This window comes from Pyrus communis, chromosome 5 (genome assembly GCF_963583255.1).
Source record: "Pyrus communis chromosome 5, drPyrComm1.1, whole genome shotgun sequence".
Classification (NCBI taxonomy): domain Eukaryota; kingdom Viridiplantae; phylum Streptophyta; class Magnoliopsida; order Rosales; family Rosaceae; genus Pyrus; species Pyrus communis.
Genome location: NC_084807.1, coordinates 6379338 through 6403059, shown reverse-complemented (window position 1 = coordinate 6403059; position 23722 = coordinate 6379338). Strand labels below are relative to the sequence as shown.

The following is a 23722-nucleotide window of genomic DNA, read 5'->3' as shown; positions in this document are numbered from 1 at the left end:
AAACAAACGAAAATAAAACAATCCAAGGGATTAGCAAAGTTGCTAATCCCCGGCAACGGCGCCAAAAATTTGATGCGAAATATATTAAGCACACAAATTAAACCCTCTTCTGACAATTGTAGCAAAGTATGTAAGTAGGGATCGTTCAAAACCGGGGATTAGGAGGGATTGCTAAACTCTTGAAAACTGACCTAAGGACTCCAAAACAAAATTAAAAACACTAATTTGGACTCAAAGAATGAAAAACCAAAGTTAAAACACTAAAACAAAACAAAAACTCAAAACAGCAACTAGAAGACTCAAAACTGCCTAAAAACCACTTTCTGGGCAGTTTTGAGCACCTACACTAATTTGGACGAAATTGGTTGAAAACTTGACTCAAAACACTTAAAAACAAAAACCAAAACAATTTCTAACTAAATTGAGACTTCAAAGTAAAGGGGGATTTGATTTGGACGAAATTAAAGTTGAGAAAACAGATTGCAAAGTAAAACTGATTTTGAAACATTTTTGGGGTTTTTAATGGATGATGGACTAGTTAGGGGTTCTTTCTCCACACATGACAAGTATGCAAATGACTCGATTTCCAGTTATTCCTTCATAGAATTATGAATGACAATGCCCCAAATTAACCGTGACATCACTAGTTAATTCTCAAGTTTTCCTTGTGTTATTGAATTGGATGACATCATACGACAACCCAAAGCATTCTTCAAAAGTTCCTTACATGACATCATAATAAAGATACAATCAAAGATCATTACGTTCAATGAAAACTATAAGCATTGACAAAGCACTTGTGACTATGACATCATGACACTTATGCTAGGAATTGAACTTAACGCGATTGTGACTAGCAACCTTCACTACTTGTGAATATAAGTGTGTGACAATTATGTGAAACAAACTTATATTCTAGCATCATATTCATGCAAGCCAATTAAGTGTCGACCCCTAATTAACAAACACAAATACGTTATTACTCGCACAGTTAAGCCAATTGCATTCACGATTCAAGAACTCATAACTGGAATTTATCAAATCAACTTGCACACATAGTTATGGCTTCGAAATCACCCCTAACCAATAGGGGTTTAGCCACTCATGTTCATAGCAAAATGAAAGGAAAATAAATTAAACATTGAAATCATAAAACAAATTACACCTAGAATGCACCAACGACGAAGCTTGAGCATCCAAGAGTCTTTCCTTCTTTCTCCTTACTACGGCACAAAGGTGGATGGGATGGTTGGGATGTGTTTTAGGATCAGGGATTATGGAATTGGATGGAGGATAGGCACGGCAAGGTGTAGTGTTTGGCTGGAATTGTGTTTCTAGGATTTTAGGATGTGTAGAGTGGTGTGGCTAGATGAATGGACGAAAATTGGGTGAATGAGTGATCCCCTTAGTGCCTTGCTGCAAAGCCTTATTTATAGGGCTAGGAAAGGTTTTGAACTTAGTTGAAACCAAAAGGTTTTTTGTACCAGAAATTCTATACATGAAACACTTAAAGGATATATGTGTGTAGCTTGGACAAGGTAGGACGGCTAGTGACAAGCTAGGACGGCTAGAAGACAAGCTAGGACGGCTAGGAGACAAGCTAGGACGGCTAGGAGACAAGCTAGGACGGCTAGGAGACAAGGTAGGACGGCTAGGAGACAAGGTAGGACGGCTAGTGACAAGCTAGGACGGCTAGGAGACAAGGTAGGACAGCTAGGAGACAAGGTAGGACGGCTAGTGACAAGGTAGGACGGCTAGTGACAAGCTAGGACGGCTAGGAGACAAGGTAGGACGGCTAGTGACAAGGTAGGACGGCTAGTGACAAGCTAGGACGGCTAGGAGACAAGCTAGGACGGCTAGGAGACAAGGTAGGACGGCTAGTGACAAGCTAGGACGGCTAGGAGACAAGCTAGGATGGCTAGGAGACAAGCTAGGACGGCTAGTGACAAGCTAGGACGGCTAGGAGACAAGGTAGGACGGCTAAGAGACAAGGTAGGACGGCTAGGACAAGGTAGGAATTAGGCACCATGTGTGAATAGATAAAGCCTTCTAGAAATAAGGTTTTTAGGCCCCCTTGCAGCTCCCTAACTGAATTCAAGCCTTCAAATTCGTCCATCCTCATGCCTCCATGCTTGCACTATCCAATCTTGGCCCAAAAATGCTCTAGAATGCTCCAAATTGCTTCTTTTTGCTTCCTTAGCCATATGAACCTAGAAACACACGAAAATGGCATAAAGGACTAAAATAACTAAAGAAACACAACGTAAATGCATGAGAACAAGCCAATTAAGTCGCATAAATATGCTCCTATCATAGTACTAAGTGGCGCACCATCAACAAGCTTGAATACTTTAAGTAGCACTCTTCTCGATCCCCTTATTCTATCCTCAAATTAGTTTAACCAATTATTCTCCTCGCATATTAAGATTACTAGATAATTACGGACTTATTTGGAAAGTGTTTTTAAATGACTGAATCGTTTTTTTTTTTAAATAAAAAAAATATTTTTGAGTTCCAAAAGTAATTATGCTTATTGCAGGAAACACTTCAAGTGTTTTTCCAGATTTAATTTACATTTTTATTAAGGATTGATTTCAAATATATTTTCTTTAAAAGCTATTTCTAAACTATTCCCAAATCACAAAAATAGTGAGTTATAAAGTGTAAAAGTACTACAGCAAACTAATGACATCTGTAGACATAGTTTATGTTGGAAATTTGGGCATAAATTCTAAATTGTTTGTCATTAAGTGCTAGAAAAGAGGGATTGTATATGAATCAGACATGTGTACAAATGATCAAACACTATTCTATTGATTCTACCCATAAATATTCTCAAACCATATTTGTTTATCTCACTTTGGAATAATTAAACACAAGATTCAAAATTAAACCAGTTGATCATTGTGGCTCTGGGACTAGCTAGGCCATGGATTAGTTAATTCCACATTATATTTTTAAATTCTCAATGATTATTCTCCCTTTTAATTGACAGTTGACAACAAATTAATTCATCTAAACGACGATTACGGCTAAAATCTTCTGCTAATGAGAGATGGTTTACAGATAGACTGTTTGAATTAGTCCCACAGAAGCAGTATAAGCAAATGATAATCATGTTTTTGACATTATCTGCTTAGTATTATATTCAACAAACTGAGGAACTCATTTGTATTTTCCAACTTTGATGTGGTCTAATTTGTCTTAAACAAAGATGTATTCAACTATGGTCGGCAAAGATGGTTCTTAAGTTGAACAGTAATGCCGATAATTCAGCAACTAATGGTGTATATTGTTTTTATGTTATCTTTGATAACATAGCGATATTCTACACTATATTCATCCAAAACTATTGTGAGGAGATTTAAATTGGAGCGTAGGTGGAGATGCGCATTGTTGTTGCCAACTTATCTAAAGCATGGTCGGCTAATGGAATTTGACTTTTGAATTTTTTTTTTATTGTTTTATTACATAACTATGATGCAAAAGAAGGGTCTGGCTACAATGTTAGATCCAAAACGGTGAAAATATCTTTTAAATTTTTATACGTAATATCTAATTGTTGATTTTTCATACACTGTATAATACGTACCATTGAAGAAAAATTGATATGAAGTACAAATTTGGTGGATGAAAGAGTATTCTGTTTGAAAATGATTATTGTAAAGATTGGCCAAGCCTTACTTATAGGCCCGGCCCATTAGGTTACGTAGTTCTGAATTATTTGGGCATTTGGTGTTCATACATACTGGACCAAAATTAAATGGGCACTATGCATCAGCTAATACGTGCACGAGAATCCAGTCCACCAGAATACCACAAATTATAAAGACATTACTTCATACCATATCACAACATGTTGCGAGACTATGTCGACATCCGTAGACACGATATCAGAATCTATATCGACAACTTAAATCAACATATCGACATGTTGCCAATGATATGAAAAACCATGCATGGAATAATCAAATTCGTCTAACTGTCACCACAACTTGATCAAATTCTCTCTTTCCGGTACCATCATGATCACTGCCGTTGCTGTCGCTGGCGTCTCGATCCTTTTTTCGTCATGAGAAAAAGATCATCTTTGTAATCAGGGAGCGGTTCTTGGTCAGACTCGATGGCCTCCAAATCCATCAGTAGCTGCATGAAGTGTGATTTGATTTGATCAATGGATTTTCCAGGAACCAAAAGTGAGAGTTTCTCCCACTCCCCTTTTTCAATGCAGTGAATATTGTAGGTCGCTAGGGCAGTCTCGAAGACTTTGTTTTCTTGCCAAGTCCATTGATCACTACTAACTCCTCCTGCCATGGCTACTTTGTTCGTTCAACTGTATAATCCAGAGTGCTACTATATATATATGTGTGTGTGTGTGTGTGTGTGTGTGTCTCTATATATATATATATATATATATATATTTATTAGGGCGTGAGGAATTTCGAAAAGACTGAGAATAATGGAGGAGGCACGTTAGAGATTTGAAAAGCAGCGTGATTCAGTACTGATATATAGGAAAGGTTTTGCTTTCTTTTGAGTAAGTATGATTTTGAAAATAAATACTAATTACTATGAGAACGGTGGAGTATATATATAAGGAAAGCACTTTTTACTTCTTGAAAAATTGTAGGAAATTCAATTGGTATGTACTAATCCTAATACCATTGGGATTGGGCTGATATACTGCAATTATGATAAAAATCATAACTTTTTGTACAAGGTTCGATTTTTGCTTTTTGGATTACTAGGTGAGTAGAAGTTTGGTTTCAACTTAGTACGAGCTTGTTAATGCTTTTTAGATAATTCATATCTTTTATTATGTTGAAATTTTTTAACGAGAAATATTTTTTAACTGCGAATGAATGAATATACTATACTGATTAATAAGCAATACATAAGCAGACATATTCACTTTTTACACACTATTCACGTCGAAAAGTTGAATTCGATTCATTTATTTTATTGATTACGAACATATTAAGCATTAGGCATTAAATTCTGTAATTTGATTAAAAAAATAAATCAATCAATCAATTTTTAAATTTTTTAAATAAAAAAAAAAAAAAAAAAAAAAAGCGCTTTCTTCTTATTGGTTTGTACTTTGTACCCATATTTGGAGGTTGAAGCAAGAGGTGGACTACTTCAATGAATAAAATCTTTTTCTTTTAATTAAATGCGTTCTAAATTCAAATTTTCCCCTTTTGTATGCGTTCCGAATTCATGAATTTATAGGATTTTTTTTTTTTTAAAGTGAATTTATAAGTCCACTGTTCATGCATCCGAATATATTTTTCATCTTCTAAATTCTTGTAAATTGTAATAGTTTTAGAAAATTGTTATTGACATTTCAAAAATCTTATTTAGGATTCCAAATTTTCTATAATTAAAAAAAAAATACACTTATAAAAAGCGTATAATGAAATTTTTAAAATGCTATTTAAAACCTTTCAATCTTTAATAATAAAAAATTAAATATAAAAAAAAAGGAAAAAGGTTCCACCATGCTCTCTTGAAACCCAAATTCATAAAAACTCGTAGCTCCTGCGTTTGGCTTCACATTCTCAAATTCCAGGTACCCTCTCTCTCTCTTGTATCTTGAATCCATTTACGGTTTTTTTTATTTTTATACATGTGATTGAGTTAGAGTTGTCAATTATAGTAATTGAAATTGGAAACTGAATTCTTAGAGGACACACAAGTTTTTGTTTTCTTCTTATTTATGAATCTCAGTTATGCACTTACAGGATTTCAATCACTAATTTAGGAGAAAGGAACCCAAATTGTTAATAAAATAATTGGGATTAATTGTTTATGATTTGGGTGGAAACCCAGAAGAAGAAGAAGAAGAATCGAAAGGAATGGAGGATTCATATTCAGTGTGCAGCCCCAGAAGAATACTGAGTGTATCAAAGAAGAGGAGGGCAACAGTGTCATTTGTTGATTCAGATGACAAGGCTTCTGGGTTTCATGGCCCCAAGCCTTCTGAAGTCTATGGCTTTGTTGGCTCCATCACTACTGTTGTGGCTACAGGTCCCACCCAATACTCTTCTTCTACAAATTCAGTTTTTATTTCTCTTTAATTATACTTATTTGTTTATTTAATTTTGGTATTATTCTGTGCTGTGCTGTGTGAGCAGTTATATTCTTGGTGTGGGCGTATGTTCCAGAGTCTTGGCTGCATTCCATTGGGATTTTTTACTATCCCAGCAGGTCCCCCTTTTGCTTTCAGTTTCAATCGTATATGTTTTTTGAGTTTTCTTTGAGATTATTATCCGCCATCAGTTCTGTTCTTTTGTTGTTTCAAAGGATTAGACGATTAGCTAATCATAACTTTGATCATGTTTTGTCATATCTAGGGGAGTTTTAGAGTTGTGTTTAAATCAGATTCGGGATATTTGGAGTGGGAAAGGAAACAGTTTGGCCGGTGGTTTTTAATGATTAGATGATTAGCTACTTGCAACTTTGATAATGTTTCGTCGTAGTTTTGGAAGTTTATAGTCATTTGGATTGGGAAACAAGTACTTTGCCCTATGAATCAGGAATGAGGGTCTTTTTGGGAGTGCATTATGAGCGCTTTTGTTAGGAACATTAACATTGAAAGCACAATGAAATTGTTTAAAAAAATTCCAAGTGTTTACCGAAAATGCAGTTGGAAGTGCTTTTGCATCTATGGGGAAAAGGAGGATGTGCGGTGACGTTTTGTTAAACTAACCCCCTTCCTCCTTTGCTCATGTTCTGTTTAAGGGATGGTTTGCCATGTCCACCGTCGAACACTGTCTAGTTCAGTAGTTTTGGGCGCCTGACGTCTTAGCATGTTGCACCATTGTATCTTGCCCACCGTTATCATTTTTTTCACTTTTCTGTTCTCTGTGGCCTCAGCGTCCTGTTTTGCTTTTGCCTATTGTTTGTTCTTCAGTGCTGCTTAGCTATTTAATGAAATTTCTGTATGTTATTAAAAAAAAAAAAAACTGAAAATTAACTTTCAATTGCTTCCTCTATAAAGCACTATGCTTTTGTAACCCATAAATACTTTTAATTGTTCCTTGCCGACCGCTGTCAGAAGCAGTTTTAGCCATTCCAAAAGTACTTCCCAACAAGTTCGCTCTTTTGAATTTATTGCGCTATTTTCAGGTATTGGGCATTGGCCGTGCCAGCTTACGCTATGATGACAGTGGTATTAGCATTGGGATTTTACTGTGGCGTCAACTTCATGTCCACCCCTCCCCCTTCTTCCTTATATACTGTTTACGGTGAGAGTTGATTCCCTTGGTTCGCCAATTAACGTTTCAGATGTCTGTTTTAATCTTTTCATTTCATTTTTTTCGACAAGTTGTGCAAATGGACTTCCATTCTCTTGTGCAGATGAATTCAGTAGAGATCCTCTGAGCTCTTCTCCAGTTGGGGATGATGATCAGCCCATCGAGCCAATATCCGATATCAGCATCGACAGAATCAATCGTTCCATGTTTAAATAACACAAGCAACCTCAGGAGTTGTTTGCTTTCAAATTACTTGGTTCTTTAGGTTGAGCAAAGGGGAGTCCATTGATAACAGTAGAGGAAATGCACCTACTGGAACAGGAAAAGAGGAAAACAAAGTTTAGCTGTAACCAGCTAGGGCTCGAGTCTCAACCGAGTCTATAAACAAAGAGTACGTTTTATACAATGAAAAGAACACTCTCAGGCATAGAGAACCAAGCTTAAATGTATGCATTCAGCATTGTGAGAGCAATTTCTTACTGCAACATCATCCTCCAACCATTAGTTCCTACTAGTTGTCCAAGAAAATGCGGACTGTTTTCGGTACTCCATTCTAACATACATATTTAAGGCAATCAACTCAGCTTCTCCGAATCATCTTGGATGCCTAAATAGATCATCACGATGACAAGGGACCAAAAAACTGTGAGAAGTCAGCAGTGTGTTATATACAAGCACTTGCATGCTACAGGTCTTCAGACTTCCGCTTGTTCGGAAGCAGCGTACTCAATTGGTTTCTCTTTTGAACTTCAGAAAATGCTCTCTCAAGTTCTCAACTAACAACTTCAAGCTTTTCTTTGTTGCTTTCTTGAACTTGGATCCTGGTCATCTGAGAATCCAGCATCTCATGCACTCTACTCTTCAACTGCAGTGCAAACATCCAAGCGTGAATTGTTAGTTGACAAGCAAATACTTTTGTTTCCGGTTTAATTTGTTCGAAACTACAAACGCCGAGCAAGTTCATTAAAATTGAAAAACAACCGAGCTCAAGGCTTGAACGCTCAACACTATATTTGGAGAGTGAACTTATGATATAATGATTACCTCGGCGAGCCCTACTTCATTCATCACTGACACATGAATAGCTCCGTCGGGACCCAACTTCCGGTACCTTTCCAGCTTAAGATCAGAATCATCACCATTATCAGTGGCAAATAGCACTGGAGACTTTTGCAACAGATCACATTTGGACACAACATCAAGCCAAAGATGCTCACCAAACCTCTCCTTTATTTCCTTGTATATGACAAACTGCACGGTCATCGTAGAAAACCCATGAATTTAATATATTGGAAAGGAAGAACAAAAGCATAATAATGAAGGGGGAATATTTTCTACCGAGCTGAATTACAAGAAAAAACAAACAAACAAAAAAGAAAAGAAAAAAAAAGAGTAAACTATACTGACTTGTTTCTCAACCATTGCTCAATCAGTTGTGAGCTGTAAGAATCCCTTCCATTTTATTTAAATTCAATTCAATGCCATTAAAATTATGTTTCACGTCTCGTATTGAATCCAGAAATAGTATGTAAAACAACATAATACCTGGTCAGAAGGTGAGGTCCCGCATTCCCCAGTGAGGTCATGGACATAGAGAATTGCGGTCGGTAAATGTGAGAGGACAGCAAGTGTCAATTTTTCCAAATTATTTCTGTCCTCTGAAGCACACAATTAAAAAATTAAAAAAAAATGAAAAACCAATCGAGCAACAAAAATATAAGCACCAACTACAACTACAGAAGCTGGAAATAAAAACTTATCATATCTTGACCACAATCAGTCGTGCAACTGAAAAATTGTTCATTGAGTGGTGAAGACATTTTCTTCCTACCGAACCCAACCTATGTCATTATAGTGAAAACTAAAGAACCTTAATGAAAAGGAAACCAGGGCATACATAGGACAGCACCTGCATATATATACACACACACTACACCCAAGTGGTGCTTTAACAGGAGTACGATAACAGTGACATGAACTTCCAGAAGTACACCTTTCCTCCGATGCAGCGTCAAATATAGTAGTATGCATTACCGGTTTCCAACTTTTTATGTGGTCCAAAAGCCTATCCAGTGGGGAGACAAACTTTTATGCTAAACATTAAGCTGAAAAAAACGTCCTTTAATATATCATACGAATGGTCCATAAAGGATTTGCATTAGAAGCACAAGTTTCTACGTTTTCAAATACAAATTCATATATACAAAATTGAAATGAGACAGTTCGGAATGAGCTCATGTCAAGTTCGCCAGAAAGGCTTAACTTTGAGAGAGAATGAATTGAGTGATTGCATAAATATGGAGTGTTATAATGAAAATTAGATGCAAGTAAAGTAAAAAGAAAAGAAATTGGTTTCGCTATGCCCTGTTGGATTATCCTCATAGTCATATTTGAACCAAAATCCTATACAGACCTTATATATTTGATCAGCCTCTAAACCAAGCTCCATTTACTCAAGCAAGTAAGCAATGGTTATTCAGAACAGTTCATTCAGCAGTGTACCATAATTACTTGTGTTTTCATAATGGACTATGTATCAACCAACTAGACTAAATTTTGGTATTTAATATCGACATTCTGCATATTGGATCAATGGGCGCAACAATTAAACATAACCACTCTACAAGATACATACAACTAGCAAATGCCAGTCACTTACCATCACATCTCTTCAGCAGGCCAGGAGTGTCTGTCACCTGTAGTCAACTTAAATTAATATTGAAAATCAAAAATATATATTCATTCTAAATATTGTAGAAATTGACCGACCTGAAAAGTCTGATGGCTTGAAATAATATGACCCATTAGTATTCCTCTTGTTGTGAATGGGTAGTTGCAGATCTTAAATTAAAATAAGGAGAGTGAGATGAAGACGATGATATTTGATGGTAACAATAATTGAAAAATAAGACTTTCATACATCCTCCATACAAGGAAAATTATATTTGTCATTAAAATTGTGCATACCTCAGGCTTCCCAGTAGAGAGTATACGGACCAAAGATGACTTCCCGACATTAGGAGCTCCAACAAGACACAGTGTCGGTGCTTCTAGATCAACTACTGGCATTGCTCGCAGGGTCTGTAAGTATAAATAGTTAAAAGAGGCGGTATTCCAAAAGGAAAGGTAAAAAAAAAACTTTGTGACTCAACAAACCAGAGTTGCATAAATCAACCCATTAAAATTTCTAAAATGCATTCCTAAACAAGGCATGGATCCACAGAGAAACCATTTTTAAGTTATATTGAACAAGTATGATGCAACCAAGTAGTATGAATTATATTTTCTTTTTCTCAGAGAACTAGTATGAAAATTTAGACAAAACAGTACAGAATTTAGTGATTAAAATGATAGACTACAAATACCTTTTTCTTCCACAGTGCATTTAACTTAAGGAAACCTAATGATACAAATTTTGCCTGACAATTTTTTTTGTATAATATTTAAAATCTTGCGTGCAAGATCAGATTCTCAGACACACCATATCTATAAAAATAAAATGATAGATACGATATGTGTTTTGAAACAATTAAATAGTTTTTTCTTTTTCTTTTTTTGCCAAACGATAGATTTTGTAGATTAGATGTTACATTAGCCACCAACGGGATTCGAACCCATGCCGTCATAATACACAATACATGTCGTGCCTTCCTTAAGTTCAAAAGGAAAAAAAAAATGAATAAACAAAAAACAAGAACCACTATAGAACCAAGTTCAGAAATCAAAGCACCTTGGCTATGTGTAACAAATCATCGACATGTTTTCCTTCACGATTAAATGTCTCTTCGACTTTCTTTATACCCTGTAGATATAACTGTAACAGAGTAAATATCTATCTACACGGCTAAAATGGAGTTTTTCTTTTGACTAAAGAATAGAAATGACCTCAGTTAGTCTTGCCTCTGCTTCCTTCTTTGTCGTTGACTGCCACAAAATATACGAGACTTTGTAAAATATTTTGTCTTCTAGAATCAATAAAATACATTACTCCCAAGTTTTTTATTTTGATTTTTTAATCATGGGTAGGATCTCCCTAGCTTTTTACATATAGGAAATTCCAACCGTGATAAAACTATAAATGGACACTGCTAATATGGTAGAGTAAAATCCATACAGTAGTTACACAATGCACTGTTCGTGTTTCTGGTAAGAGAAGATGCAGGTAATCCCCATAAAGCTAATAAAGCACGAGTAGATGAGAAATTTCACGAATGCTAAGCAGTTAGCACATGGAAGCCAATATAAAACAGGCATGGAAGAATAATGCTGCACAACATAAAATACCACTTAAATTTCAACTAATGTTTCGACGCTAATAAGCAATGAAGCATAAACATAAAAATTAAGGAGATGTCCGAGAAAAGAAGAAAGTAGCATAAGCTGCCAAGTACAAGTGCATTGTATGCAATCATGATGGACAATATGAAGGAAGGCAGTCAAAGGTCATAAATTTCCATACTGAAAGCTCGAATTGGGAACTGTATCCACCTTAGCACAAAGAGATGCATGTTCCTTTCCAATAGACACAACCTTCTTCCTCAAAGCATCAACCTTTCCCAACACCTGTAATCAAATAAAAAGTTGAAGACTGAGCAGTTGATGAAAGTTTAATACCAATCTGCATTCTCTTAATGTCACAAGATAGTATAATTCAGTCCTCGTGGAGAAACAATTGGAAAACTAGTTTGAAAGGTATTCATTGAAATTCATTCAAAAAGACGAGGAGAGAAAGCATTTTTTTCATTTTAGTATAATAAGAAACATCAAAACAACAACCTAACTCATATTTTTAGTACATGACTATGAGAATATGAACAAGTTATTCCAATTAACTTTTTACTGCAATAACATCCTTGATTTATTCTGCATTGAATATTGGCCATAATTTGCTCAATATGTACCTGTTCATAATTTCCATCCCCAAGAATTAATTCAATAAGAGACCGTTCGTAAGGGTGAAGATACTTTTTATTTGGAAAATTCTCTGAATAAGTTCTCAACGGAATTGCCAATTCCTGCAGATGGAAACAGAAAGCTAGTCAGTTATCATTCAACAGTCTTTCATATAAAAACAGTACAAAAGAAAATATAATCAAAAGACAAACTTCAGTTAAGAACAAACTTTCATCAATGCATCAAGTTGCCTTGCACCTCTATTTCTCTCTCGCTTTGCAATATTGGCAATACCTGAAAATAAGATTTCAAAAATCATGGCCAACAGACTAGCAGTAGGGGTCCTACAAACCAAGTTCCCTACAATTCCAATCTAATGTATTTTTGTTAGAACTGATATAAAATAAACACTAATAACAAGTACCCTTTGTTGGTGTAATCCTCTTAGCCTTCCTTAGTGCTGAGTACAGAATGTCAACAGATGGCATCACCATGGGTAGCTTTTGGAATGCACCAACATCTTCAAGATTTTCGAGTGATTTTTCCTAGAATTACAATATTGGGACCATGGTACCACCATTACTTCTTCCTATTTTTATTCTCAAGAGAAAAGATTGCAGGAAGGTAGGCACCAGAAAAATAAAATAAATTTTGATAGAAGCTTGAAACTTATTTGAACTTGAGAGAACAATGCCCTTCAAGTTCTGTCACATTAGAATCAAGTAACCAAATTGACAACAATCCATTAACATAAACGCCATTAAGATATCAAACTTATTCAAGTTGTCAAAATAAACTTCGCTGAGTTTTAATACCATATGAATGCACCAAATAATCAGCAATTAACTTCTCTGCACAATATACAACTACTGTTTCTAAAAACGAATCAAATGGATATTTCAACCATCAATGGTATACATCCACAATATTGTAGTGCATGCCTCCACCTGTATCACTGTATACATGGTACACATACAACCTATATGCCCGTATATGGTATACATGGTACTTATACTTCTTCTGTTAGCAGGACAAACAATGTGAATTGGTCAACAAGATCGATCATTTACTACCACCGTTTTCCTGCAACCTATTGTATGAGATGCACACCCAATAATTCCATCCCCTATACCACTATACAGTCAGAAACTTCTAAACGCCAGACTTCGAACACATTGTTCATGGTGGTTATTGATCAACAAAACCCAACTCCCTCGTTGACAGCTCCAGAAGGTCATACCATTATTGCAGTCGGTCTTTTATACTTCAATCCTGAATTGCACCGTACCCAGATACTTATTCATAAGGTCTGTCCAACCTCTCTTACTCTTATCATACAACAAGAAAAAGGTGGTAGTAGTAGTAGTAGTAGTAGTAGTAGAAGTAATGCCCTAATATATTTCTAATATGAATACAAGAGCAAACCAATCAATTACTGACTGAATCCTCTTGTTATACTTTCCATGAAACTACAAAATAATGATTACATAATGTTAAATCTTTGCTTCTTGATTCTTTTCGCTTTTCCGGACCATTTAATTATTTCATATCATTTCTTGCTTTGCTTCGGCCGCTAGTAATTTATCCTTATTTTCTGTCAAATCATAAATGTGCCCATGAGACCAAATAAATACAGATACCAAGGAGAAAATACCTTCGCCTTGCTCTCTGGTTTTACAACAGGTGAAGGTACATAGCTTCCCTTGACAACTTCATATGTGCTAGTTTGTATTTCCTTGCAGAAGCACAGTACTGGATAACTTCTGGCACTCGGTATCAAGTGCGGACCTGCATTAGGATCCAAAACATTTGTAAATGCCACAGGCCATGCAAGTTAAAAACCAAAAACCGTAATCACACACCGTGAAGCCAAATGGAATTTAATTTCTCAGACAAGTAAAACTTAAGAGACCAATGGAATGATTGAAAAACAAATAGTTATGCACAAGTGGTTGGGATTCCAATGGAAAATGAAGCCGTGAATTTCCAAACAGCAATGGCAACAAAAAGAGTTGCAGAAAATAAGAATTGACATCCACTGAATCAAAAGGCAAGCATTTCATAGTTAAATCAAAGCAAGCAACACGTACAGTGGAATCAAATCACACAGAAAAGTTTGAGAGAGAGAAAGAGAGAGGGAAACCTTTTGAAATTTTAGAGATTGCGAGCGGCAATCTGATTGGGGTCTGCCACAATTGGAAGAGAGTAGAAGCCCTGCTCATCCCTTTCCTGCGGAATTCAGCTTCTCATGTATTTGGTTCAGGAAAAGCATTGGCCGAGTCATGGAGGGGTTTTGGAGGTTTATCGACTTTTTCCTTACAATTCCCTTCCCTCCCCTCCCCTCTTAACCCTTGAAATTTTTCGACGGTAAAGATTTATGCCACCTAATAAATCCATTTAAAAAAAATCTTGTGTGAATTACACTTTACCACCTCAGATTTGGGGTCTATTACAATCTCATACAACATCTTTAAAACATTTCACTTTCATATCTCAAGTACTATTTTATTTCAATATAATACATTGGTTACATTTTTCTATCCATTGATCTGTTAAGAGCTGACGTGGCTTTCACATTTGTGCCACGTGGCAAAATTTTTTTTTTTATTCTTTTAAAATATTATAATAATTTTAAAAAATCAAACAAACAAACTGAAAACCCAGAAACCCTTCTTCCCCGAGCCTTCCCCCTTCGCTTCAACCCAAACACCCCATCCCCCCATCCCTTACCCAACCCCACCTCCCTCTCCTCCACTATCTTTCGGCACGCTGTCCAGCAATGTATCCCCCTGTGGCAACTGGTACAGACATGATCATCCGCCGCACGAACGGGTGGCGGTGCCCCAAATTGGCGAGAATTGAGAGGATCAACAGCTTGATGATCGCGAACTCGTTCAAGTGACAAAGAAACCGGAGGTTGTTGCGGAGGTTCTGGCAGATGAGGATCATCTCCCGCAGGACCTTTCCCTTGGAGTCAGTCTTGTCGATGATCATGAGGTAGAGGAGGATGAGCTTCTAGACGGTGTGGTCCTCGGAGAGGAGGACATAGCAGATGATGGTGATGAAGAAGTGAGGGATGGTGTTGCCGTTTAGGAGGAGCATGATGGCTGGTGATGAAGAGGTGGGGGATGATCTCGGCAGATCTGAAACGGGGAAAGTCGGACCTAAATCGGAGAAATGTAGGGGAGAAGGAGATCTGGGCGTTTGTTTGGATGGGATATGGTGGGTTTTTGGATGGGAGGGGAGGTGAGAAGAGTGGATGAGAAGGGGGTTGGGTGGGGTGAGGGGTTGCGGGGGAGGTGGGGGTGGGGGGATGGTGTGTTTGGGTTGCAGGGAAGGGGAAGGGCTCGGGGAAGAAGGGTTTCTGGGTTTTTAGTTTTTGTTTTGTTTTTTTTTTTAATTGGGTAAATTATTATAATATTTTAAAAGAATAAAAAATTATTTTTTTTGCCACATGGCACAAATTTGGTAGCCACCCAACTCTTAACAGATCAATGGATGGAAAATGTAATGGATGTGTTATATTGAAATAAAATAGTACTTGAGGTATGAAAGTGAAATGTTTTAAAGATGTTGTATCAAGTTGTAATAGACCCCAAACCTGAGATGGTAAAGTGTAATTTACCCAAAAATCTTCTTAAACTTCTCTAGATTCTTATTTGACTACGCCCTTTAAAATATAAATAAATAGAATTAAAACAAAAAAATAATTTGTTTTAAGAAAAATTATTTGGGGTCGAAGGTAGAGAAGTATTTTCTTGGGAAATTTGGAAAACTAACCAAAATTTAGATCCTAAATAGAATTATAGCCATCATTTTAAATTTATGATAATTATAACCAAATGTTGATATGAAAGTATTGATAATGCCTTACAATAGAAATTGAGAGATGAGCAAGGTTGAAAATAAATCCTGTAGAAATTTACTTCTTTTCCACCTCCAATTTTTTAACAACAATAGAAACCCAACAACAATTTCACAACAAAATGATGAACAATAAACAATTTTTTTGCTAAAACATGCATTAGTCAAGCTTTGGAGATTTTGAGTTTTAGGGTGAAAAGTAGGTTTGTTTGAGGGATAATTTCCTTCATTTGGGTGTTGTGCTGTGATTTGATCTGCCGGACCAACGCATCAGTAAATGAATTTTGATGTTCCTAAAGCAAATCGGCTTAGTACTGTCACAGGCTTTTATTTATTTGTCGGATCACTCTTCAACAACTTGCGTTATGGATATTAAAACAAGAAAAGTTTCTGGTGCCCAAACATACAACACTCCTGATAGATGAAGTAGAGTATCATCGTCATATTCAGAGACAAAGAAATGCAACAAAATATCGGCGAACCCTATCTCACGATAAAGGGAGTGGAACAAGTATGTTGCACGCCAGCTACTTTAGCTTGAAGTCATTGCTTATTTGCCTTTGCTTGTATGCCTCAACAACTCTGTTGATATTTCCTTTGATACTTCCGCCATTGTTTTCCCACGTTTCATGTTGTTGTTGCTTCCCATTGGCACTGGTGCTTATGATCTTGGCTTTCACGCCCTTTAATGTGAGGGATTTGACTTATACATACGCCTAACTAAATAAACAATTTTTGCATATCACACAAATCAAACCGAGAAAACCCTTGTGTTCATGGGTCAGTTTTTTCTTTGGAAAACTTAAACGAACCCTGTAGGACATTGGGCTAATCTTTGATTTGATTTTGGTTTTTGGATTTGTTTTCAAACTCTCTTTCTTATCTCTCAATTTCTATTTTATGGGTATATTAGTATTTTTATATTAACATTTGGTTATAATTATCATAAACTTAAAAGAATGACTATTATTCTATATAGGGTTATTTTTTCAAATTTCTCTATTTTCTTGGGGTGAACATGGGAAATTGGTTTAAACTATAACTATCCTTTGAAATAAGACTATTATCGACTTTTTACGCGATGGTGGGAATAAATTGGTTACAAACACACTATTACAAGAAATATATATATATATATATATATATATATATATATATATCACTAAATCTTAGTACTATTCTTGCTCTTCATGATGCTTAGATATTTACAAAGTTTAAAATAATGTGTGTTGAAGGAGATTCCAAGCTTATTATTGATGTTATTTTGTACTAATGTGGGCACCTTGGCGACTGAGGACGATCATCGATGATATTAGATCTCTCGCTACTTCCTTTTATTTTATTTCTTGGTCTCATGTCTTTCACGAGGTAAATTTTTTTGCCGATACTATTACTAAATAACTCAATACAGAACAATTATATTTGAAATAGATCCTGACCCATTATTTATTTATTTTTTGTTTGATTGTACTGACAATGATTTTACTGGAGTTTGCTCTCTTCATTTATTTTTCTATAAAATAAATAGTAGTGGAAAGAGCTCATGTCACATTCCAGACCATGCTGGCTCTTCCTTCTTCTCGTCTTCTTCGTTCTCACCACTTTCCCAAAACCCCTCCATAAAACCGCAAATCGCACACAGAACCCCACTAAATTCAGATCAACCTCACTAACAGTGGTGTCCCTTTCGTCAAATGCTCATCCACTCGATAGGTATTTTTTTTATTTTCTTGCTTTCTTAAATTTATTTTTACTCCTGAAAGCATTGTATCTAAGTTTCTTGTGCAAAGCATAATTTGCTGATGATGTTGTATGAAGCAATGTTTGTTCGAGTTTTCGTAATGCTACATGGAGGTATAATGGTTGAGCAAAATTTATATATTTAAGAGTGATTGTTGTCCTTATTCATAAGTTATGAACATTTTATGTGATAAGCTTAATTTGAGTAAATTAGTTTGAATTTCGGTTTATAGGAATCAGTTGTGTGTAGGAATAACATTGTTCTTATGAAATCTAATCTTGATTCTGAAGAAAGTTGACCATAAAACCAATTGGCAATATAGGGAGTAGCCCAATCTCTTATAAGCCCATGCAAGGTGTGGACAACACAACGGGATGATGTGGAGCGCGTGTGGGCTTCACACGTGGGACAACTTGCTCTAATACCATGAAGAAAGTTGAAATTCCACCATAAAACCAATTGGCAATATAGGGAGTAGTCCAACCACTTATAAGCCAATGCAAGGTCCCTCCTCCCATCAATGTGAGACTCGTTCTCAACAGATTCTGAACAAAGCAGCAAACGAAATTGTCAAATGTTGTTACATTTTTAGGATTGTGGACAAATTGCTTAGCTGAGCATGTTGCATCAACCTTCATTTAGGTGCCTGATCATAGTCTTCTGAGACATTGGTTGATGTTTAAGTGTTGACCTTTAATGCAAAGCTTTATGGTGTTTGAACTGTCTAACTAAAACCTTTATTTTTCCTCTTTGTTGTGGTTTGGGTTGGGGGATGGTGTATGTCTAAGCATTTAAAGGGTTCTTGATATCCGATGGTTGATATGAAATGTGAAATTATTTTGGAGTTCAAATGGTAGGCTTGGGGATCGATGGTTGATATAATGGACAGTTCAAAAAGTTTGTTCCTTATCCTACCTTAACAAATATGTTCATTCTTATTCGTTCAAAGCGTTCGACCCCTTCAATCTTTGGTCTTGAGACTAAGAGGAAATTTGATCGCAAAACTATCTGCCTTGTGGTCACATTGATAAGTTAGAAAAGTTACTTATCTTCTGGTTACTTGTCATCAGCTTTACTTTGCCAACTTAGTATAGCTTAAACTCGAGAAAACGCTAAGCAGGACAAAAGGTCAAAAGCTCATAATCTTTCTTAGCACTACAATAATTTTCTGCATCCTATAATATCCATAGTTTAATTGAGAGTACTTTGTGCATGCAATTTGTGAAATGTTAATAGTCACCAAAATTGACAAGAAAGTTATAGTATCTTATCTAGCATTTTAGGATTTTTAACTGTAATATATATTAACAGGAAGTATATTTACTTATAGAACAAACAATTGTGCTTCATTAGGCCGAGCCACTAGACATAGCATCTTAGTTTCGTCACGTTCTTTGTACCTTCAATTTTTGTCACTTGATTGCTTGTGGTAATCACCTTCCATTATGTGATGGCAGAAAATCTTATCTAGCTTGTGTTGCTCCTCTAGAAGCAATTCTATTTGATATTGATGGAACATTGTGTGATTTAGATCCCTTCCATTAATATGCTTACCATGAAATGCTTCAAGAAGTAGGCTTCTCTCTTTATTTCTCCCGAAATTTTGATGTCTACATCCCTCTCTCTCTCTCTCTCTCTATCATCCACACGCCCGTGCACACACACACATGCACAAACACACTTAGCATTTTTCTCAACTCACTTTTTGGTGTACCACATGTAGGTTTTAATGGTGGGGTTCCTATCACTAAAGAATTCTTCAGTGAGAAGATAACTGGAGGACATAATGAGGATCTTTGTGGTATTGTCTTTCTCGATTGGGATATTGAAAGAGCAAGACAGTTTTTCCGAGATAAGGAAACCATGTTCCGAAGGTAACTTCAAAAATTGTCACGAAACTGCATGCTTGATATCAAATACATTTTTGGTATATAATGCTTTGGTATTATTTGTTGTACTTCTTCTGTGGATGGAAGGAAATTATCTTAAACTGTATAACTGCAATCTTCCTCGACTAATAGGGAATTATATTTCCTTATCGAGTTGTGGTATTATTTCTTTGAAATATAAGGACCCTATCTCTTGTCTCAGCTTGATTTACTGAGTGATATGTTGCAGATTGGTGGTATCTGAAAAGGTAGAACCTGTTAAGGGCCTAGGTAGGTTACGCCAATGGATTGAAAAACAAGGCTTGAGACGGTCTGCAGTAACAAATGCTTCAATACTAAATGTCGAGCTAATATTATCAAAGTTGAAGATCACAGATTTCTTTGAAATTCTTGTTCTTGGAGAGGAATGCGTATGAGCAAAACCATTTCCTGACCCTTACTTGACGCTGCTTGAAACGCTTAAAGTGTTAAATGAGCATGCTTTAATTTTTGAGGTTTGGCTCTCAGAACTTTGTGCTTTGCTTAAATTTTGACATACCTTGCACCCATCTCTGTTCTGTTTTTGGTTGTCAAGGATTGATTCTGTTTCGGGAGTGAAAGCTGGAGTATCAGCCGGAATGCCGGTAGTGGGTTTAGGCACTAGGAATCCCGAGGAAGCGTTGATTAGTGCCGGAGCCTCTTTCGTTGTTAAAGATTTCAACGACCCAAAACTGTGGGAAGCACTGGAAGAGATTGTGAGGAAGGCAGAGTAACAACACTTACAACTTGATATGGCAAATGACAAAGAACAATAATAAAGTAGCAAAAGGTTTAAACCTTAATTTATAGACACTAGCAGATAACACACACAAATGTGTGAATAATTTCGTTTTATTTTTTATTTATTTTTATTAAGAAGTGTGAATAGTTTAAAAAAAATTAAAAAAAAAAAGTTATGATATGTGGCACAATGGAGGCCAGTTTCTTCAAATGTGGGCATATTTTTTTAGGGGTGTGATATGCACACACCCATTTTTATTTTTCACGCACTTTTTAAAATTTTGGCCATCTGGTCGGATGAATTAAAGAATATCAAAAGAAAAAAAGTTGACAAGGGGTGTGCGAGAAGTAAAAAATGGTGTGTGGATGACACCCCCCCCCCTTTTTTTATTTGTTATTTAAATAGGGCATGTTATGTTTACATGGGTGTGAGGTCGGTGTAAAAAAAAAATCAAAATTTATGTTGCATGTAACTACTAAATTGCGCATGTTTTTAATTTTTGTTCAGTTTTGGTGAGAGGTTAAAATGGTAATTTCATGAAATCTTAGTTAACAAACAGGTTCTATCAATAGCTAGTTTAGATTATAGTATTATGGAACAGGGACATCCCCATGAAATATGTTGATCCTGCTCCGTGTTCAAGTTCAAATGACGTTTTTTGTTTAATGTCTGAAGACTAGGCCGATAAGAGATTAGGACGCATTGGTATTCGTATCCTTTTTAGTTTTGAAAGTGCGATGCTACTGGTGTTTAAAATGTTTTAAAAATGTATACATACAAGAAATAAAGTTCATAGAAGCTAGATTTATATACATAAGTTCATAGCTATCAAAAGATTGGCAGTGCTCAACTACAAGGTCGAAATATCAATCAAATAAAAAGGTCTAAAATCGAATACAAAATTGTAAATCGTGCATAGTGTGCGTGATTGGAAGAAAAAAAGAAAAAAAATCTTTCGCTCGCGCAGAAACATGTGCAGGGAGGTCAATTTTTTGCTAAATTGTCCCATGTTTGGCTAGAATGCCATATAAATAAACTCATAAAGTTACATTCTTATAATCAAGTAGTAAGTAAAATTATAAACCTGCGAAAACTCAAGAAAAATAGAAATTACTATGTAGAGATATCCTCAAACAAACTGCTCTTGCATTGTACATTATAAATGTAAGGAGGACTGATCACTTGTTTAACTTGCATTTCAACTAACACGACAATGTCTAAGAAAAATTATACATTTTTAAAAAATATTAACTGTTTTTAGTATTTAAATATTTTTAATCTCAATGATAATGTTTAATTAGAATTGTAAAGCTTAATTATGTACCACGTTAGAATATAACAGAAGTTTTCCCATAATTATAATGAAGCAATGATGCTGTTGAAAATACTGGTGGGTTAATGAATGCCCACAGTGATATTGAAAATATTGGTAGGTTTTTCAATACCCACATAGTAATGTGGACTTTGGAAGTGAAGGATATCATGTTTTTCAAAAGTTGTGTGCTGAAGTTATTCTATAAATAGAGCACTCTGTGTACTATCAAAATACAGAGTAAGAAAGGAAAGATCAATAACATCATTATCTATTCCTACCTCCTTTATTTGTCATCCTTTTGTGATATAGTTACAGTATAATATTTTACACCTGCTTCGCTCCTGTCACTAGTAAAGGTTATCTCTCTAACTTTGACCTATTTCTAACATGTTATTAGCACGACTCTCTAAATATAACTATTTCTCATTTCTCTTCGCCGAAAGAAATCATTCCTTTTCGCCGAACGAAAAAAAAAAATGTTTCCTCTAAGGATTTTAATGTTCATCTTCTTCCTCTACCTCAATTGCTAGATATACCTTCGCAAAGAATTGTTTGCATCATACCTGCTTTTAGTTCTCAACCTAATAGTTACTTATATATTTGATTTCTTGTTTGGTCTAGATCTTGATTACTAACCTAGTATTTATTTATGTTAATTTTACTGCAATCCAAGATGGTGCGGTACAATCGCCCATCTTGAACTGCAAATTTAATCTTACTGCAATCCAAAATGGTGCGGTATCATCGCCTATCTTGGACTGTAGATCTAATTTTACTGCAAATTTTAGGTGGAGCGGTATAATCACCCACCTTACCCTACGTATTTAAATTTGCATGCTGTTTAATTTTAGGTGGTGCGGTATAATCTTCCACCCTGCTCTGCATATTTCAATTTTCCTACTAGAGTGGTTCAGAATAATCGCCCATCCTATATTATGAGAATGGTGCGATACAATTGCCCTCCTCATTCATCATGTAAATCTCGAGTCAGAAGTTTCGAGTGCTTATCATTTTGGCCTGAAAATCAAAATGAAAATTTTGTAAGAACCAGAAGTTCTAACACTACATCCCCCATATTACATATTATTGCAAGTTCTTACATATCTCAATTTTCTTTTAGAAAAGAAAATGAAGAACTTGGCAAAACTTGATTTTGTTGCCCTGGACATTAATGGGAAAAATTACCTTACATAGGTAGTGGATGTCAAGATCCATTTGGAGGCAGAGAATCTTGCAGAAACAATTAAGGAGGAGAACAATACATGTTCTCAAGATCGGGCGAAAATCATGATCTTTATCCATCGCCACCTTGATGAAGGACTAAAAAGCGAGTACCTAACGGTTGAAAATCCGTTAGCTCTTTGGAATGCATTAAGAAACAGATACATCACCAGAAAACGGTGATTTTTTCAAAAGCTCATTATAAGTGGATTCACCTAAGGATTCAAGATTTCAAGTCAGTGGCGGAGTATAATTCTGCGATGTTCAGAATTAGTTCCCAGATGAAACTCTGTGGGGAAACCATCAATGAGGAAGATATGTTGGAAAAGACTTTCAGCACCTTTCAGGTCTCCAACGTGCTCATGCAGCAGCAGTATAGAGCGCGAGGTTTCACTGAATATAACCAACTGATCTCTGTACTCCTGATTGCTGAACAAAACAATGAGCTTATGCTGAAAAATCATCATGCTCGACCTACTAGATCTGCACCATTCCCAGAAGTGATGTTGCTTCCCTCGAAGTGAATGTCATATCCTCTGGTAGCAATAATCATAAACGAGGACGTGGCCACAAGCGAGGACGATGGAACGGGAAATGCAAGAATCATGGTGTCCAGTTTCACAACCAGGTTCCAAGGCATAATTCAGGCCCAAACTTCAAAAATGTAAATCACCACAAAGGCAAAACTCATATGAACAATGCTCCCAGAAACTCTGAAGGAGCATGCCATTGTTGTGGTAGCAATGGACACTGGGCGCATACTTGTCGTACCCCAAAACA

General features: G+C 35.9%; 2 protein-coding genes and 1 pseudogene across 2 annotated transcripts; 2 read left to right on the top strand and 1 right to left on the bottom strand.

Moving 5' to 3' along the window:
• The first annotated feature begins 5479 nt into the window (after positions 1-5479).
• Positions 5480-7502, top strand: LOC137735504 (phosphatidylinositol N-acetylglucosaminyltransferase subunit P-like). Its single transcript, XM_068474936.1, has 5 exons — positions 5480-5572; positions 5745-6030; positions 6138-6210; positions 7132-7250; positions 7363-7502. The coding sequence occupies exons 2-5, from the start codon at positions 5859-5861 to the stop codon at positions 7473-7475; spliced, it is 477 nt and encodes a 158-aa protein (XP_068331037.1). The 5' UTR covers positions 5480-5572; positions 5745-5858; the 3' UTR covers positions 7476-7502.
• Positions 7503-7645: 143 nt separating this feature from the next.
• On the bottom strand, positions 7646-14462 carry LOC137735503 (nucleolar GTP-binding protein 1-like). Its single transcript, XM_068474935.1, has 14 exons — positions 14296-14462; positions 13807-13940; positions 12577-12697; positions 12382-12446; positions 12161-12274; positions 11748-11822; positions 11145-11183; positions 10990-11061; positions 10227-10340; positions 10029-10100; positions 9919-9955; positions 8805-8917; positions 8304-8510; positions 7646-8124 (listed from the first exon to the last, which is right to left on the bottom strand). The coding sequence occupies exons 1-14, from the start codon at positions 14372-14374 to the stop codon at positions 8032-8034; spliced, it is 1335 nt and encodes a 444-aa protein (XP_068331036.1). The 5' UTR covers positions 14375-14462; the 3' UTR covers positions 7646-8031.
• Positions 14463-17576: 3114 nt separating this feature from the next.
• Positions 17577-20398, top strand: LOC137733396 (haloacid dehalogenase-like hydrolase domain-containing protein Sgpp; annotated as a pseudogene).
• Positions 20399-23722: the final 3324 nt, after the last annotated feature.

Excerpts from the sequence above, each read along its gene's own strand:
- LOC137735504 (XM_068474936.1), top strand. The coding sequence starts at position 5,859 with ATGGAGGATTCATATTCAGTGTGCAGCCCCAGAAGAATACTGAGTGTA. Across the intron at positions 6,031-6,137 it reads CACTACTGTTGTGGCTACAG|TTATATTCTTGGTGTGGGCG; the intron begins GTCCCACCCAAT and ends CTGTGTGAGCAG. Across the intron at positions 7,251-7,362 it reads TTCCTTATATACTGTTTACG|ATGAATTCAGTAGAGATCCT; the intron begins GTGAGAGTTGAT and ends TCTCTTGTGCAG.
- LOC137735503 (XM_068474935.1), bottom strand. The coding sequence starts at position 14,374 with ATGAGCAGGGCTTCTACTCTCTTCCAATTGTGGCAGACCCCAATCAGA. Across the intron at positions 12,447-12,576 it reads GAGGATTACACCAACAAAGG|GTATTGCCAATATTGCAAAG; the intron begins GTACTTGTTATT and ends TCTTATTTTCAG. Across the intron at positions 10,101-10,226 it reads TCTCTACTGGGAAGCCTGAG|ATCTGCAACTACCCATTCAC; the intron begins GTATGCACAATT and ends TTTTAATTTAAG.